This window comes from Trichechus manatus, unplaced genomic scaffold (genome assembly GCF_000243295.1).
Source record: "Trichechus manatus latirostris isolate Lorelei unplaced genomic scaffold, TriManLat1.0 scaffold00145, whole genome shotgun sequence".
NCBI lineage: Eukaryota > Metazoa > Chordata > Mammalia > Sirenia > Trichechidae > Trichechus > Trichechus manatus.
The window spans coordinates 6,680,704-6,697,430 of NW_004444081.1; the positions used below are offsets into that span (position 1 = coordinate 6,680,704).

The 16,727-nt window shown below is 43.3% G+C and overlaps 1 protein-coding gene across 1 annotated transcript in view; it reads right to left on the bottom strand.

Annotated features, from left to right (window-relative positions):
• ILDR2 (immunoglobulin like domain containing receptor 2) overlaps window positions 1-16,727 on the bottom strand; it is a 66,133-nt gene that overhangs the window by 36,288 nt on the left and 13,118 nt on the right. The window contains exons 2-3 of the mRNA XM_004385771.1: window positions 10,670-11,002; window positions 9,627-9,746 (exon numbers count right to left, since the gene is read on the bottom strand). Coding sequence (XP_004385828.1) covers window positions 9,627-9,746; window positions 10,670-11,002 — 453 coding nt within the window. The remainder of the gene's footprint in view (window positions 1-9,626; window positions 9,747-10,669; window positions 11,003-16,727) is intronic.

Genomic DNA, 16,727 nt, shown 5'->3' on the forward strand with positions numbered 1-16,727 from the left:
GCAACGATGCATTCAATAAATATAGTTTACCACTATCTATCACAAATCTGGATATAACCTCCCCTTCTTTTATGTATACTGGTAAATTAAGTAAGCATTTCTTGTGTTTTATTTTTCTGTTTCTTCTATATTTTAGTTCACTTTAAATTATAAAGTCCTTGAGGAGAATAATTATGACAGTGAATTCTCCTTATAAAATAACTAATACTTGTTGTTGTTAGCTGCTGCAGAGTCAGTTCCGACTCATAGGGACCCTATGTACAGCAGAACAAAACATTGCCCAGTCCTGTGCCATCCTCAAGATTGTTGTTATGCTTGAGCCCACTGTTGCAGCCACTGTGTCAATCCATCTCGTTGAGGGTCTTCCTCTTTTTCACTGACCTTCTACTTTACCAAGCATGATGTCCTTCTCCAGGGACTGGTCCCTCCTGCTAATATGTCCAAGATATGTGAGATGAAGTCTTGCCATCCTTGCTTCTAAAGAAGCAACCTGGCTGTACTTCTTCCAAGACAGATTTATTCATTCTTCTGGCAGTCCATGGTATATTCAATATTCTTCGCCAACACTGTAATTCAAAGGCATCAATGCTTCTTCGGTCTTCTTTATTAACTGTCCAGCTTTCACATACATATGAGGTTACTGAAAACATCATGGCTTGGGGTAGGCACACCTTAGTCCTTAAAGTGACATCTTTGCTTTTTAACACTTTAAAGAAGTCTTTTGCAGAAGATTTGTCCAATGCAATGTGTCTTTTGATTTCTTGACTGCTGCTTCCATAGGTATTGATTGTGGACCCAAGTAAAAGGAAATCCTTGACCACTTCAATCTTTTCTGGGTTTATCATGATGTTGCTTATTGGTCCAGTTGTGAAGATTTCTTTTTTTTTTTTTCTTTACATTGAGGTATAATCCATACTGAAGTCTATTTCTTTGATCTTCATCAGTAAGTGCCTCAAGTCCTCTTGGCTTTCAGCAAGCAAGGCTGTGTCATCTGCATATCGCAAGTTGCTAATGAGTCTTCCTTCAATCTTGATGCCACATTCTTCTTCGTACAGTCCAGTGTCTCAGATTATTTGCTCAGCATACAAACTGAATATGTATGGTGAAAGGATATAACCCTGACACACCTTTCCTGATTTTAAACCACATAGTATCTCCTTGTTCCGTTCCAATGACTGCCTCTTGGTCTATGTACAGGTTCCTCATGAGCACAATTAAGTGTTCTGGAATTCCCATTCTTCACAATGTTATCCATAATTTGTTATGATCCACACAGTCAAATGCCTTTGCATAGTCAATAAAACATAGATAAATATCTTTCTTGTATTCTCTGCTTTCAGCCAAGATCCATCTGACATCAGCAATGATATCCCTGGTTCCACATTCTCTTCTGAATCTGGCTTGAACTTCTGGCAGTTCCCTGTCGATGTACTGCTGCAGCCATTTTTGAACAATCTTCAGCAAATTTTACTTGGCCTGTGATATTAATGATATTGCTTAATAATTTCAACATTCTGTTGGTTCACCTTTCTTTGGAATGGGCACAAATATGGATGTCTTCCAGTTGATTGACCAAGTAGCTGTCTTCCAGATTTCCTGGCATAGATGAGTAAGCGCTTCCATCACTGCATCTATTTGTGGAAACATCTCAATTGGTATTCCATCAATTCCTGGATCCTCCTTTCTCACCAATGCCTTCAGGGCAGCTTGGACCTCTTCCTTCAGTACCATTGGTTCTTGATCATATGCTACCTCCTGAAATGGTTGAACATCGACCAATTCTTTTTGGTAGAGTGACTCTGTGTATTCCATCTTCTTTTGATGCTTCCTGCATTGTTCAATATTTTACCCATAGAATTAATAGTGAATTTCATATGGTCCGATTAATATTAACATTGGACCATCTGAAATTAACTATTAATAAGTGCTTTGGGCTTTTTGGCAGTGACTATAAGCTTGGCCTAAGGCACTGACTTCTTCTATTTCCAGAATTCTAGAATCAGATTTTATAGCTGGAAAAAAAAATCTGATGTCTTCTAGTCCATATTCCACTCCATGTTTTCAGGATCCTGCAGCCCACAGAGGTTAAGGATCTTTCCTAAGGTCACACAGCTGGCTAATGATTGAGTCAGGAGTAGAACCTGGGTCCCCTCATCCCTATTCCAATATTTTTTCCACTATCTCACTGCCCTTCAACATCTGTTCACCTTAATTTAGAAATGTGCAGCAATTGCTTTCTAGTCTCCTAGTATCTGCAGTGAGCAGTCCTTAAATGTGTTTGTGCCTGTGGCAGTATTACTCTACTTATATAATTAAAGTATAATTTCTGGATGTAGGAAATGTTGAAGATCATCTAAAATCTCAGCACCTTTTTAAAGTTGTGACCAGAAGATTACTGAACGCATAACACAGTATGATCTAATTAAAAAGCATTCACCATGCTGCTACAAACTAATAAACAATAATAAAAAATTACTGCAAAGTACTCTGTATTTGCAAAGTGCCATATTGGGTCACTAGGGAGCCCTGGTGGCCCAGTGCTTAACCGCTGGGCTAAACCCTATGGGGCAGTTTTATTCTGTCCTATAGGGTCACTATGAGTCAGAATGGGCTGGACTGCAAAGGGTTTGGGTTTTTTTGGTTACAGCGGATCCCTATATGAGTCAGAATCCACACAGTGGGGTTTTTTTTTTTTTTTTTTTTTGATATAGTAATCCAACTTCCTCCTCGCCTCCTGAGAGTGAATAGATACAAAATAGTAATACACCATGCTTAACTTGGCCCGAGATAAAATGCAGAAGGCAGCTAGTTTTGACTCAGAAAAGATGTGGAGGAGGGTGGAATTTAATGGAAGGAGGAAACTGAGTTTCTTGGTGCCCAGTATGATTTCCTAAGTTCAGTGTGCTCCATCCATTGGACTTAGATACAGATACCACGAATGACTACTTAACCAGGAAAAGTCTGGGGTCTCAGGCAGCCATGCAGGGGCACACGGCTCCTAAGTCTTGGATTGTCAGAGTTCCCGCCCTCGCCTTCGTGGCCAGCGCCCTCTCTGTGTGAGGAGACTCGACACGGAGGATTTCCCAGAGCCCTCTCATGAGAAGCCAATTCAGCAAAATCGGAGGCCCAGCTCCGTGTAAACGCAAACCTGCACACTTGAATAGCAGCAGCTGGCTTTAGAGAAAAACTCAATGACTGGCCCCTGACCGGCTTTCAAGGGCTGCCATTCTTTCTTTCCAGGGGCTGAGCCGATTTCTCGGTAACACCCACTCTCCCGCTTGCCCCGACTTTTCTCCCACTTCGCAGACCCCACCGCCCCCTGCCCCCGCCACAGGATTCTCCTCTTCACCGCGGCCGCCGCGGGTTGGCGGGCCACAATGAAGCTCGGTTGACCCAGCTGCTCGGGCTCACGCCCTGCGTAACCACGGCAACTGCGGCGGGGGCGGTGGGCCGTCAGGAATGCGCACTAATTAAAGGCCCAGCTTCCTCCCACAGTGATGAGCAACAAGTGAAGCAAAAAAGTGAGGCGGAGAGAGGCTGCGCAGAGGGGGAAGATGTAGGCACAGCGCAGGGCTCCGCGACTAAGGGGAAATACACCTTCAGGACCTCATTGTTCTCATAAAAGCCCAGGGCAGCAAAGAGCCACAAATGATGTCCTTTATGCCTCAGAAATCTTAGGGCAACATTTTCAAGTGAACAACTATTACGTCAAACCACCATCTCTTTAGGAGCCCCTTTGCTTGGTTCAGAGCCCTGGTGGTGCAGTGGTTAAGAGCTACGGTTGCTAACCAAAAGGTCAAGAGTTCCAATTCACCAGCCGCTCCTTGGAAATCCTGTGGGGCAAGTTCTACTCTGCCCTATAGGGTCACAATGAGTCGGAATGACTCAACGGCAATGGGTTTTGGTTTTGCTTGGTTCAGATGATGAATGGAGATGTGCACACCCATAAACCAAACCAGTTTCCATGGAGCTGATGCCAAGTCATGGCGACCCCGTGTGTTACAGAGTAGAACTGCTGCTCCACAGGTTTTCTTGGCTGTAATCTTTACAGAAGCAGATCGCTAGGCCTTTCTTCCATGGCACCACTGACTGGGTTTGAACCGCCAACCTTTAGGTTAGTAGTTGAGTGCAAACCATTTGCACAACCCAGGGACCTTATGCACATCAATAGATCCCCATGAATAAAATGCCAGCTAGCAGCAAGGGTTTAGCAGGTCAAGGTGAGCTGACACTAATTTGCCCTGACCTCCCGAAGTCCTCTGAATCTTCTGTTCTCTTCAGTCAAAAGGAGAATCTTTAATGTGGTCATCATCTAAAAATGGGGAGACCATTCATATCAGTTTGCCTGGGCAGTCCCAGTTTATGTCCATTGTCTTAGCATAATTATTAAGAGCCCCCCTTTTCACTCTCAAAAATATCCTAGTTTGGACCATAAATTACAAAGTCACCTTATCAAAGTCTCCCCAGGCCCACTTAGATCCTAAACCAAGTCTTAACGTGTTCTCCAAACCCTGCCAGACTTCACTGAATGGTCTGTGTGGCCTAATCCTTGTATTTAGGCAGTAAGTACCTTGTAATTAACTAAGGGCCATCCCCCGAGAAACAGGGGCTTCCACCAGCAACCAAAATATAGCAACCAAAATACAGCATGCTGGGACAGAAAGCCTTGAAATCCACTAGTGGGAAGATTCCCACAGGACTCATTAGGGTTACCACTGGCAAGGCATAGCACAGATGTCTTTCAGAAAATGTGGATCTATTAGTAATAGGATTGCCAATTCACAGACGGTCCATTAAAGCCTCTTCCTATGGAACTGGCTAAAGTAAAATCTGTTTTCTAGCAGGAGTCTCCAAAAGCAGAATTCCTCAAGGAGGCTTCCCTCGATTAGGGCAGGACACACTAGCAATGAGATGGGGGTGGGAGGAGAAGTGGGAGAAGGAAACTATTTAGTTATTATGTGTCACTTAATCCTCACAACAGGTCTTCCATGTAACTCTTATAACCCTCCTCCATTTTTACAGATAAGGAAACCAAGGCTCATGGACAATTTGTCTAAGGCCATATTGCTGTACTTGGTCCAGGGCTGTCTGACCCCAAAGCCCATGCTATTCACAGTGACATTATCCACTATCCAGATTGACTTTTGCTCAGGATCAGGGTTTCTAAGCCTTGGCACTACTGACGTTTTAGACCAGATAATTCTTTGTTGGGTATAGGAGTGAGAAGCAGGGGTGGTCCTGTTCTTTGCAAGATGTTTAGCAACATCCCTGGCCTCTACTCACTAAATGCCATCCCATTAGTGTCAAGTAGATTCTGACTCACAGTGACCCTAGAGGACAGAGTAGAACTGCCCCATAGTGTTTCCAAGGAACGCTTGGTGGATTTGAACTACCAACCTTTTGGTTAGCAGCCGTAGCTCTTAACCACTACACCACCAGGGTTTCCAAATGCCATAGTACCCCTCAAAGTTTTGACAACCAAAAATGTCTCCAGATATTGCCAGATGTTTCCTGGGGGCAAAATTGCTCCCTCTTGAGAACCAATGATCTAGATATTTAACATCCAAGTACAGTTTTATTCTTCTCTTGCATTGTTCTCTGTTTGCTTCAGATATGTAATTTTTATGTTTACAAAAAATTGTAATTTTTATAAGAACAAGACGGTGTCATTTATTTATTTTGTATCCTCACTGTGCTAGGGACATAGTTAATATGCGAAAATACTGGCTAAATTTAAATCGTACTTTAAACATAAATCATACTTGAAACAAAACTGACTCCACTCCATGGAGCCTATCGAACAGCAAGGTTGATGTGGTACAGGAGAGAGGTCTGAAGGCCATAGGAAGCTTCTTGCAAAGAGTAGAAGGCATGATCACTAGTCTACAGTTCCATGTCTTTGGAAGAACCACAACCCCCACTCCAGTCCTCATATAGTTGTTCTTAGCTGCTGTCAAGTCGGCCCCCACCTCATGGTGACGTCATGCATAAGGAAACAAAACACTGCCCAGTCCTGCGCCATCCCCATGATCAGTTGCAGATTCCTCCCACAGTGATGAGCAACAAGTGACCAAAAATGGAGAATCGGGAGAGAGGCTGTGAGGAGGGAGGAGGTGGGAAGATGCAGGGTTTTCATTGTCTGATTTTTGGAAGTAGATTGCTAGGCCTTTCTTCCTGGTCTGTCTTAGTGTGGAAGCTCCAGTGAAACCTGTTTAGCATCACAGCAACACACAAATCTCCACTGACAAATGAGTGGTAGCTATGCTTGAGGTACATTGGCCAGGAATCAAACCCAGGTCTCTGGCATGGAAAGAGAGAATTCTACCACTGAACCACTAACCTCATATTGACAGTCATTAACCAGAACCAGATTCAGTTGATGCCTGGCTAACTTTTCTGGCACATAATCCCTTTCTCCTCCATTCCTTCAACACATTTTTCTGGTTCTTGAAAACAAGACCAATAGAACATCTAGGTAAGCTCGGGGCAGCACACGCCAGGAGTAGGAGAGAGCTGAGAGAAAAGGGGCAGAGGCCTGAAAGTCCACTCCTCATTTGTTTTTTGTCTTTCCTTCCATGGGAATCTGTGGGGTTATCTCAGCTCTCCTGGAAATTGAAGATACAGGTGTCTACTAGGATAGAAAGGATGCTTCCTATCCTCCTTCGGAATAAATCCACATTTGCATGTGGCGCCAGGACACCTGAAGCATAATTGAGGCCACAAATGAAAATGTGGGCACAGCTCAAGCGAGAAGATGTTCCAAAGACGTACCCTCCAGATTTATGGCTAGAGTGTGGCTCTGTAATTAATTCCTTCTCTCTTTTCTGCCAGAAGTGAACTTTTTCTTTCTTTCCCCCAATTCTTTTTCCCTTTTCCTCTGTTTGTAAATCTTTGAGAGAAACAGCAGCAGCCACTCTCAGAGATCAAAGTTTTAGCAGGCAACAAAGACCTCCAAGGAGGCTGTTGCCATGGGAACTCTGGGAGCTGAGGCCCTTTTAATCGGCAAATCTCCTTGGTTAGCAGCACCAGGGCTGGGGCTGGCAAATAGGAAGAGAAGGGGGAGGGGAGCCTTGGCAACAAGTAGCCTTTCTAAACAGCAGGAAGAAGAAAGTCAAGGGGGTGGCAGGTGGGACGGGATTCAAATTGAGGCAGCAGACACATGGCTGGGAAACACACACAGCCTTAGGAAACACGCTCCTGTCAAAAAATTCCTAAAGTCAGGCGCAAGTTCTGCATGTCTCCTCCCGAGAATTCACCAATTTCTTATGTTCTTAACGGCTTTTTAATACTAATGGCCAGAAAGATTTATTTTAGACCAGAATAACAATTTCAGGCACAGTATTGTGAATAAGCTTCATAAAATAAAAAAAAAAATCCATGCATGCCTCCAGCATTATTTTCCAGCTTGTTCCTTCACCCATTGTCTAGGTTATATACCCTGTACTTCTAGGTAAGTCACAGGGGGAGATGGAAGGAAAAACAGAAGCATGACAGAAAAACAAAGGTAATTCTGTGGCATTACATTTATGGGGAAGAATCAATCCCAAAGTGAGTGCTTACTCACAGTATACAACCAGCCTACTCATAGTAGGCTGGATACATACCCATTTCTGGCCTCCTGGAATAGCATTTGGCCTATAAAGCAACAGAAATTGATGTCTATAAGAAATTCTACAAAGTGTTCACAGTGTTTGTTTTTGCCTGCCTGGTATTCATTTCTTTTTCATTTGGAAACAACGTCTCGATTTTCATTTAGGATGCAACCCCTTTCCCTTCAGTTCATGTGGTTCGGTTGAGGCTGGTTGTGTACTACGTTCCTCTTTACACACACAGCCCATCCCCAGCCACAAGGCTTTTGCTGAAAGTATGGGAAAAGAGGCACTTTATCCTCCTGAGGTAGAAGGTGCTAAAGACCACGTAAGCCTGGGCCTGCTGGGGGCCACGTATGGCTCATGTAGACAAAGCGTGCCTGAGAATGAAGCTAACCCAGAGCAGAGCAGAGCCAAGAGAAGAGAAGACAGAGATTCTCGAAAACGTAAGAATACAATTATCTCTAGGTAGTGAGATTTGAGGAGATACTTTCCTCTTTTGTACTTTCCTGTTTTACTTGAAATTTTTACAATAAGCATGTATCATTTTTTTTCTAATACATATTAATAAAACAGTATTAGAGTCATCACCCTATACAGAGAATTAACTTTGTAATCTTTGCATCATTTAAATAAAGTCAAAACCATAGAAAGGACTCTGAAGAGCTACCTTGTTTATCCTAATATCCTAGGCAAGAGAACCTGTTCCATGTTCAAAGCTCATCAGAGAGGAAGTTTCTATAATTTCCCTCAACCACCGACAATTTCCAAAAATTGTTATGTGCCATTAGGAAAGTCTTCCCTTAGCTTTGATTTAAACACTGCTTGGCTCACGTCCTCTCATTCTACTCTCAGTCGAGAGCAGGAGTGTCCACTTGGCCCCATTTCCACAGGGGCCCTTTTCCCCTTTTTTCTACTTGAAGGCCCTTAAAAAACAAGCTACCAAATGAGACATCAGAAAGAGGGGGTCAGGCCCTCATACTGTGCATAGAAAGGAGTAAGAACGAGGCTAGCTGCTTTTAGATTTTAAAATAATAACTTCCCTGCTTGAGCCTTCCTGAGATGGTGAAGTCCTTTTCCTGCCAGTGGGAGCTGCTCCAGGGAACTTTATTCCTGTCCAAACACTGGCATGGTTCCAGGTTATAAACAGCCTGTCCTTGCCACTAAGCCTAGACTAATGTCTAATCTCAGGGGGCAGATTTCTGGGCACCACCACCCTCTGTGATTATCTGCTGGTATGGTCCTATGATCCTACATGTCTGTGTAAATATTTCCAAGGTACCTGTCACTGTCATCTCAAAGCACCCAAAACACTGTGTGTATTTCCAACTTCAGAATAAATTATTTTTACCTTCTGAATCATCAAAGAGATTTAAGGGTGGTTCGATATAGTTTTTGTGTTTAATGTTGAATCAGTGGTTTTCCTCCCATATCTGTGAATCACATGTCTTTGGGTATTTCTGAAACTTCTGAGAGAAGCATCCATAGCGATTTTTAGATGCTTCAGAAGTACAGAGTGGAAGGAGGGTGGGTCATGCTCAGTGGGGAGGTATGTAATGGAGACAAGAACAACGATGTCTTTGAAGTAAGGGTCTAGGCCAATGGTTGTAGGCAGTTTCGCTAAGAAATGGAGCAAACTTGGACCAAATAAAAATCATGACCCATGGCCTCAAGCGGCAGCCACATTTTTTTAACATGGCTTATGCAGGGGAGCATTCTATTGTTTCTTAATATAGACAGGTAGTGTGGTGTCATACAGGGAGGATGAGACTAGGAATCAAAACACTTGGGTTTGAGCATCAACATTATTCTTTTCTAGAATCAGGCCTAAAGGAAAAAGTGGAAGACAGATAGAAAACTAAGAAGGCAAAAGAAACATTCAAGGCAATGCTAAAAAGGGGGCCACAGCCTCCAAGAAAGAGCATATACAAGAGATAAAGACTGTGTATGCAGCCTGCTGACACACACAAGGAGAAGTGAGAAGGACGCAATACAGGCAGTCTAAGAGGAAAATGTCACAAATGGTCTTACACTTACCCAACACTAGCAGTTCCACCGAGTCCTCATTTTTGCCCTCCAGGTCATCAGGGGTGGTGATAATACAGTAATAGAGCCCACTGTCTCCCCACAGGAGCTTTCCAATTTGAAGATCTGCATCTGTAATCACAAAAAGAAGGGCCCAGTCCTAAAACTCTGCCCTCTGACAGGAAAACACTGAACTCTAGGGGGGGCAGACGGTGCAAGGGGAGGAGAGGAGGGAGTCCTTCTGTGATGTCTGCAATGTTCTATTTCTTTACCTGGAAGGTGGCTGAAAAGGTGTTTGCTTTACTTAAACAAACAAAAAAAAGTGACAGACTTGTTACTGCAATTGTTAGTATCTCTAAGGCTGGAGAATTACAGCACAACCAGATACTGGTCTAGTTCTAGTTTTAGGAGTCAGAGATGGCTTTGAACCAGGCCTACAGATGCACCTGAGTGCCAGATAAATTCTAGACTAACTCTGGAGTCCTAGAAATGAGCTGACTTCACAGGAGTGCTTCAAAATTCAGATGATGCAATAGACCATGTCAGCCTCTTAGGACCTTTTCTGGTCCAAAGCTTTAGAAGCAGGAGAAATGGTGGAATTGATGCAAAGCTATCTGGGTCTTGACAACAGCATCTACCTGGCTCTACAACTTGTACACACACATCCCGTCTTCCAGAGGAGGAACTCCTTAGGGAAGTCTGCTTTCTGGGCTTGGGGAATAGCCATAAAGGCTGAAGTCAAGGCAAAGGATGTTTGGCTGACGAAGTACTTTCACTTCTCACATTTCAACTCATTTCTGAAAACAAGCACATGATACTCAAGGCCAGGCTCTGAAAGACCAATTCCAAAGCTTATCTCTATGTCTTCTCCAGATACACACCTTCCACCCTCACCATCCCATCTAAGCAAATTGCTAAGTCTCTTGATGCTCCTGTCTCTCATCAAATCAAAGTCTTGAGGGGTTGGGAGGTGAGAGGCTGATATCCCCTTGTCTCTGGGGAAATGGAACCAACCTCCTCCCATTCCCTAGATTCAAAACAGTAGACATTCTTACCATGAACAATAGTGATCTCTCTGCCCCTGTAGAAATCTCCCAGAGTGACGGTAGAGCCCTGTTTTGAAGCCACCACTCGAACAGTCCTCCTGCTGTCTAAACAATCCAAGTAGGGATCCCATTCCAGGTTTCTCTTGCTGAGAGACTGTGCCCGGGGAGAGGACATGCCCAAGGATTCTCCCATGCGATCCTGGCAGTAGGACTTGAACTTCCACTGCACGACTGCAGGCTGATGGGAGGATGTGGAGAAGTGGCAGCGAAGCACAGTGGGCTGGAAGAGCATGGCCACCTTCTTCTTTTCAGGCACCGTGACCTGAACACCTTCAGCCATGGCTGCAAAACAGAATCAACATGTCCAAACAGTATCCATATCCTTGACCTCACCTCACAGCATGAGGTCATTCCTCCACCTCATCTCCCTAACTTGTTCCTCCTTCAATTTTCTCCATCACAATTAATGGCATCAGTATCCATCTGGCTGCCATGTCCAGAAACCTCCTCACTCCCCATATCCAATCAGTCACTAAGTCATGTCAACATGATCTCTTAAGATCTTTAATATTTTTCGCCTCGTCTTCAAACCCACTACCATTGCTTTTGTTTCCTTATTTCTTGCTTACAGTATTAAAAATAACCTCGTCTGGTCTCCCTGCCACAGTCTACCCCATCACATACATTCTCCTTACTATAGTTCAGGTGATCTTTCCAAATCTGACTGCTATGGCTCTCCTTCTTATTAAGCCCTTCATTTATCCTCCACAGCCTCTGAGATGAATTCTAGGCCCTTGGCAAGGCCCCCAAGGGCTCCATCATCTAGCTCTTATCTTCATAGTGTCACCTCTTGCAGCATCTCTATTTGTACCCCAAGCTCCAGGAATACCAAACAATTAACAGTTTCCCCAGTGGTGCATGCTATTTCACACCTCTGGGTCTTTGCACATGAAGATCCCTATTTCTGGAATGCTTTTTCCTCACTTCTTTCCCTGGGAAACTCTTCCATGTTCCAAAACCCAGTTCAGAGGCTTCTTGTAAAGCCTCCCCTGACCAGTCAATCAGAGTTTATCACTTCCTCCTTTGTGCCATCAGCATACAAAGCATTCTCTTCTAGACATTTCTTATAATAATTTTTTTAAATATTTATTTCCATGTCTGCCACCCCTATCAGACTTGTCAGGCAAAGTCTGTGTCTTATCTTACTGTCCTGGCTTGTCAAGCACAAAGGTTCTCAGCAAATATTTGATAAATAATTACAATGAAGCCAGGAAGTATGACTTCAGGAGGAAGTGACTTCCCTTCGAGCTGGTGACCAAGCAAAGGGGACAGAGATGAAGGGGAAAAGAAGGCTTTGGGAAAAATGGAAAACTTCAGATCAAAAGCAGTAGACTATGTGCAAAAGCTCTGAAGGGTAATTAAAAAAGAGAGAAAGAAAGAAAAAAAGACTATAGAGCACATGAGAAATTTAAGTGGTAAAAGAAGCCAAACCTAGGTTTGATGTCCAAGAAAGAGAGGGAAATTTCAGTGAATGGATGACCAGGGAATGTTTGAGAGGCCAAGGACCTATAAGAACTCAATGGTAAGATCTAGAAATTCCAAGCAAAGAGGACGTAACTTCCTTCATGAATGGGAGAGTCAAGAGTTTTTGGATTAATTTGAGGTTAGAAGAAGAAATAAAATTAGGATAAGAGGAAGAAAAAAAGGACCTGAATAGAAAGAAATGATAGAGAGGTTCTGAATTGAGTCCAAGAGCCTGCAAATCAGGTAGCTTGAGAAAGAGAGTTCCCTCTAGAATCACAGGGTAGACTTGGGACATGCAAGAAAGGACTACTTTCCTTGGAGCATCTCCTGTCCTTCATTAGTGCCGATGCTCACAATAACATCCTGCAGAGCAAACACACTCTCTCAGCTCGGTCGTTGTTGTTGTTTGGTGCCATAAAGTCGATTTTCAACTCATAGCAACCCCATGTGACAGAGCAGAACTGCCGTGTGGGGTTTTCTAGGCTGTAATCTTTATGGGAGCTGATGGCCAAGTCTTTCTTCCACAGAGCCGCTGTGTGGGTTTAAACTGCCAACCTTTCTGTTAGCAGCAGAGCATTTAGCTGTTGTGCCACCAGGGCTCCTTCTCACAGCTCTAACATACACTTATTTATGAATCTGCCTCTTTACTAAAGCACCCGTGTCAAGGACCAAAACAAGCCCGTTGCCACTGAGTCGATTCTGACTCATAGCAACCCTATAGGACAGAATAGAACTACCCCATAGAATTTCCAAGGAGCGGCTGGTGGATTTGAACTGCCAGCCTTTCGGTTAGCAGCTGTAGCTCTTAATCACTGTGCCACCAGGGCAAGATACCACATTTGTCCTCAGGTCTTCTGATTTCCAGACCAGTGTCTCTCTTCTTTGAGACTCTTCTTATGAAAAATCAGGTTCTAATTCCTGTTTGGAGGAAAAGGTTTTCTGCATTCTGTGGAATTTAGAAGTGAATGCAACAGTATCTGAGATTTATCAGCAGAGTGTTATGGACCTACCATGTGCCCAATAGCTATCTGTGGGATGAATGAAGGAATGGGTGAGCAAATGAATGACGATTAATATGGGAATTTCTAGGGCTTTGCAGAGGAAACTGGTTGAAGCTATAGTAGCATGGCATAGTAAAATAGCTTTGGCCTCAAATAGGCAGGGCTTTGAATCTCATCTGGTCACATACTAGCTATGAAGCTTTAATGAAGCCTCTAGGCTCTCTGAGACTCATTTTCCTCACCCATAAAATGAGCATCATAATCCTTATCCACAAGGCTGTTAACAGACATCTTACTGGGCATCTACAGAGAATAGACTAGAGTAGACTACAGTCACTGGTAGAGAGTAGAGTCTCAAATGTTAATCCTCCCTCATCTTTTCTGCTTTTCCCCTCACCTCCCATTCTGAGGCTCCTGAATCCTAAAGACCATCCACCATCAACAGGCTTGACTACAGCCAGATTATGTAGATCAGTCCCATCATCAAGGGGAAATAATGCCCATCCGAAAGTTCACTGAAGAACACCCAGTTCCCAGGCACCACTACTTCTGGCCAGGCCCCTTCACTTCCCCCAAATGTTGATGTGGCTAATTCCGTTCTCCCCGACTCACACAGCTAGATTAGGGAAATAAATTTCTTCTTTGTGGCCTCTCCTTAAATTCTATTGCATTAATTTTTTAAATTAATTGTAATTCTTCAAATCCTTATTCTCACTCCTATCTTCTAGGTAACAAAAATGGGACAGAGAGAAGGGAATTCAATTAGTAGTAGTTGAGGTTGGGAAGGCACAGGCATTGTTCCTAGTATAATGCTGTATTCTTGACCATACCACCTTTTCTGCTCAGCTACCTATTCAGGCTCTGCTTAGGAAACCACACTTCCTAGCCTTTCTAGGATAAATTAAACCAGCAAAGAAGGCAGGTACTACACGAAAGTGTTGTGGTTTTTCTTTCTTTTTTTGAGACTTAAACATGGGGTTTTGTACATTAGATGATTACTAAGAATAATCTCCTTCCCAGCTCTGTTCCCTGTTAAAATGAGATTAGCCACTTGGGCAAGCCACTGGACTCCCTTAGTCCGTTATTAATAGAGGTTAGTCAGTTCTCAGCTTCTTCCATGACATACATATAAACTTAAGCTCCAAGGAATAAGGAATACATTCTCAGAAACATCTGCCTTTTTAAAGCACAATAGTTGAAGGCATGGATTTTGGAGTTGGTCCTAAATAAGAAACTAAACTCTACCATATCTTTGCTGCATGACCTCAGGAAAATTACTCAACTCTTACAAGTTTCAGTTTTCTCACTGGTAAAAGCAGAATAATAGTAACTACTTTTTGGAGTTGTTTGAGAGTTAAAAGAGATTTCCTCCTAAGTACTTAGGATAACACCTTGTATATAGTAAGCACTCAGTAAATGTAGCTACTTGTTGCTGCCAAGAACAGTCTGTTGACTTCTGTGAAGCTATGAACCTGGAGCTAGGTGAGCACAGATATCAGGGTGTGAGACACTGAGTGTGTATAGGGAAGAATAGACAGAAACTGCCTGGGAATGCTGGAATATGTAATTAGTAGTTCAACAGTGACAGTGTGTGGTGTGCTCGTCATTGCACAATCACCAGTGAACCTCCTGCAAGTCAGAAAGACAGAGTACATGTGCATGTGTGTGTTTGCACACGCATAGGCATGTGTACATATACAGGCATACTTGGAACCCTGAGACTCTGGGCTAAGGATAGATCTAGATAGATGGAGAGGACTGGACTAGAGATTCCAAGGAAATGTCAGTTTGTTGGATTTGAAGACCACGAGAGTGAAGAGTTAGAGATAAATTTGAAAATGCCAATCCCTGCTTCAGAGGCTTCAAACTATAGGATGAATGCCACCCAATTCCTGAGTCTACCCTGACCGAGCATATTAGGAAAGCATTCCTACTAGAAGGTGGGGTCTAGAATTACTCTTCTGGTGCAAACGCGGGATCCCAGGTGCCTTGTACTGGCTTTTCATCTTTGTGTCCTGATTTACAATCCAGTTGCCCTGCTGGGACTGAAGCCTTGTCCTGAACTCTACTCTGTTTGCCTGGGACCTTAATACCAACCCCTTCTCCTGTGGATTGGGTTTTGCTTTTTATGCCCCTCATGCGTGGCTGACCCAAATCTGCAAGATGCTACCTACCCAACTTCAAATAGTACCTCTCATAGGAGCCACCCTCCAGAACAGGCCCCTCAGAAATGGTAGCTGAATGGGCTGGGGACCAGGATTGTCATCCCCCATGGGCACTAAGATTTGACCTGGGAATATCCTTCCTTTGGCTCCTTATCTCTTGTTGTTGTTGTTAGGTGCCATGGAGTCAGTTCCAACTCATAAAGACCCTATGTGTAACAGAACAAAACACTGCCCAGTCCTGCATCATCCTCACAATCATTGTTATGCTTGAGCTTGTTGTTGCAGCTACTGTGTCAATCCATCTCATTGAGGGTCTTCCTCTTTGTCAATGACCCTCTACTTTACCAAGCATGATTTCCTTCTCCAGGGACTGATCCCTCCTGATAACACGTCCAAAGTATGTGAGACAAAGTCTCACCATCCTTGCCTCTAAGAAGCATTCTGGCTGTACTTCTTCCAAGACAGATTTGTTCGTTCTTCTGGCAGCCCATGGTATATTCAATATTCTTTGCCAACACCATAATTCAAAAGCATCAATACTTCTTTGGTCTTCCTTAGTCACTGTTCAGCTTTCGCATGCATATGAGGTGACTGAAAACACCATAGCTTGGGTCAGGTGCACCTTAATCCTCGAAGTGACATCTCTGCTTTTTAACACTTTAAAGATGTCTTTTGCAGCAGATTTGCCCAGTGCAATGCGTCGTTTGATTTCCTGACTGCTGCTTCCATGGGTATTGACTGTGGATCCAAGTAGAATGAAATCCTTGACAACTTCAATCTTTCCTCCATTTATCATGATGTTGCTTGTTGGTCCAGTTGTGAGGATTTCTGTTCTCTTTATGTTGAGGTATAATCCATACTGAAGGCTGTAGTCTTTGATCTTCATCAGTAAGTGCTTCAAGTCCTCTTCACTTTCAGCAAGCAAGGTTGTGTCATCTGCATAGCAGGTTGTTAATGAGTCTTGCTCCAATCCTAATGCTCCATTTTTCTTCATATAGTCCAGCTTCTCAGATTATTTGCTCAGCATACAGATTGAATAGGTATGGTGAAAGGATAAAACCCTGATCACATCTTTCTTGACTTTAAACCACGCAGTATCCCCTCATTCTGTTCAAACAACTGCCTCTTGGTCTAAGTACAGGTTCATCATGAGCACAATTAAGTGTTCTGAAATTCCCATTCTTCACAATGTTATCCATAATTTTTTATGATCCACACAGTCGAATGCCTTTACATAGTCAATAAAACACAGGTAAACTTCTTTCTTGTATTCTCTGCTTTTGGCCAAGATCCATTTGACATCAGTGATGATATCCCTTGCTCCACATTCTCTTCTGAATCTGGCTTGAATTTCTGGCAGTTCCCTGTCGATGTACT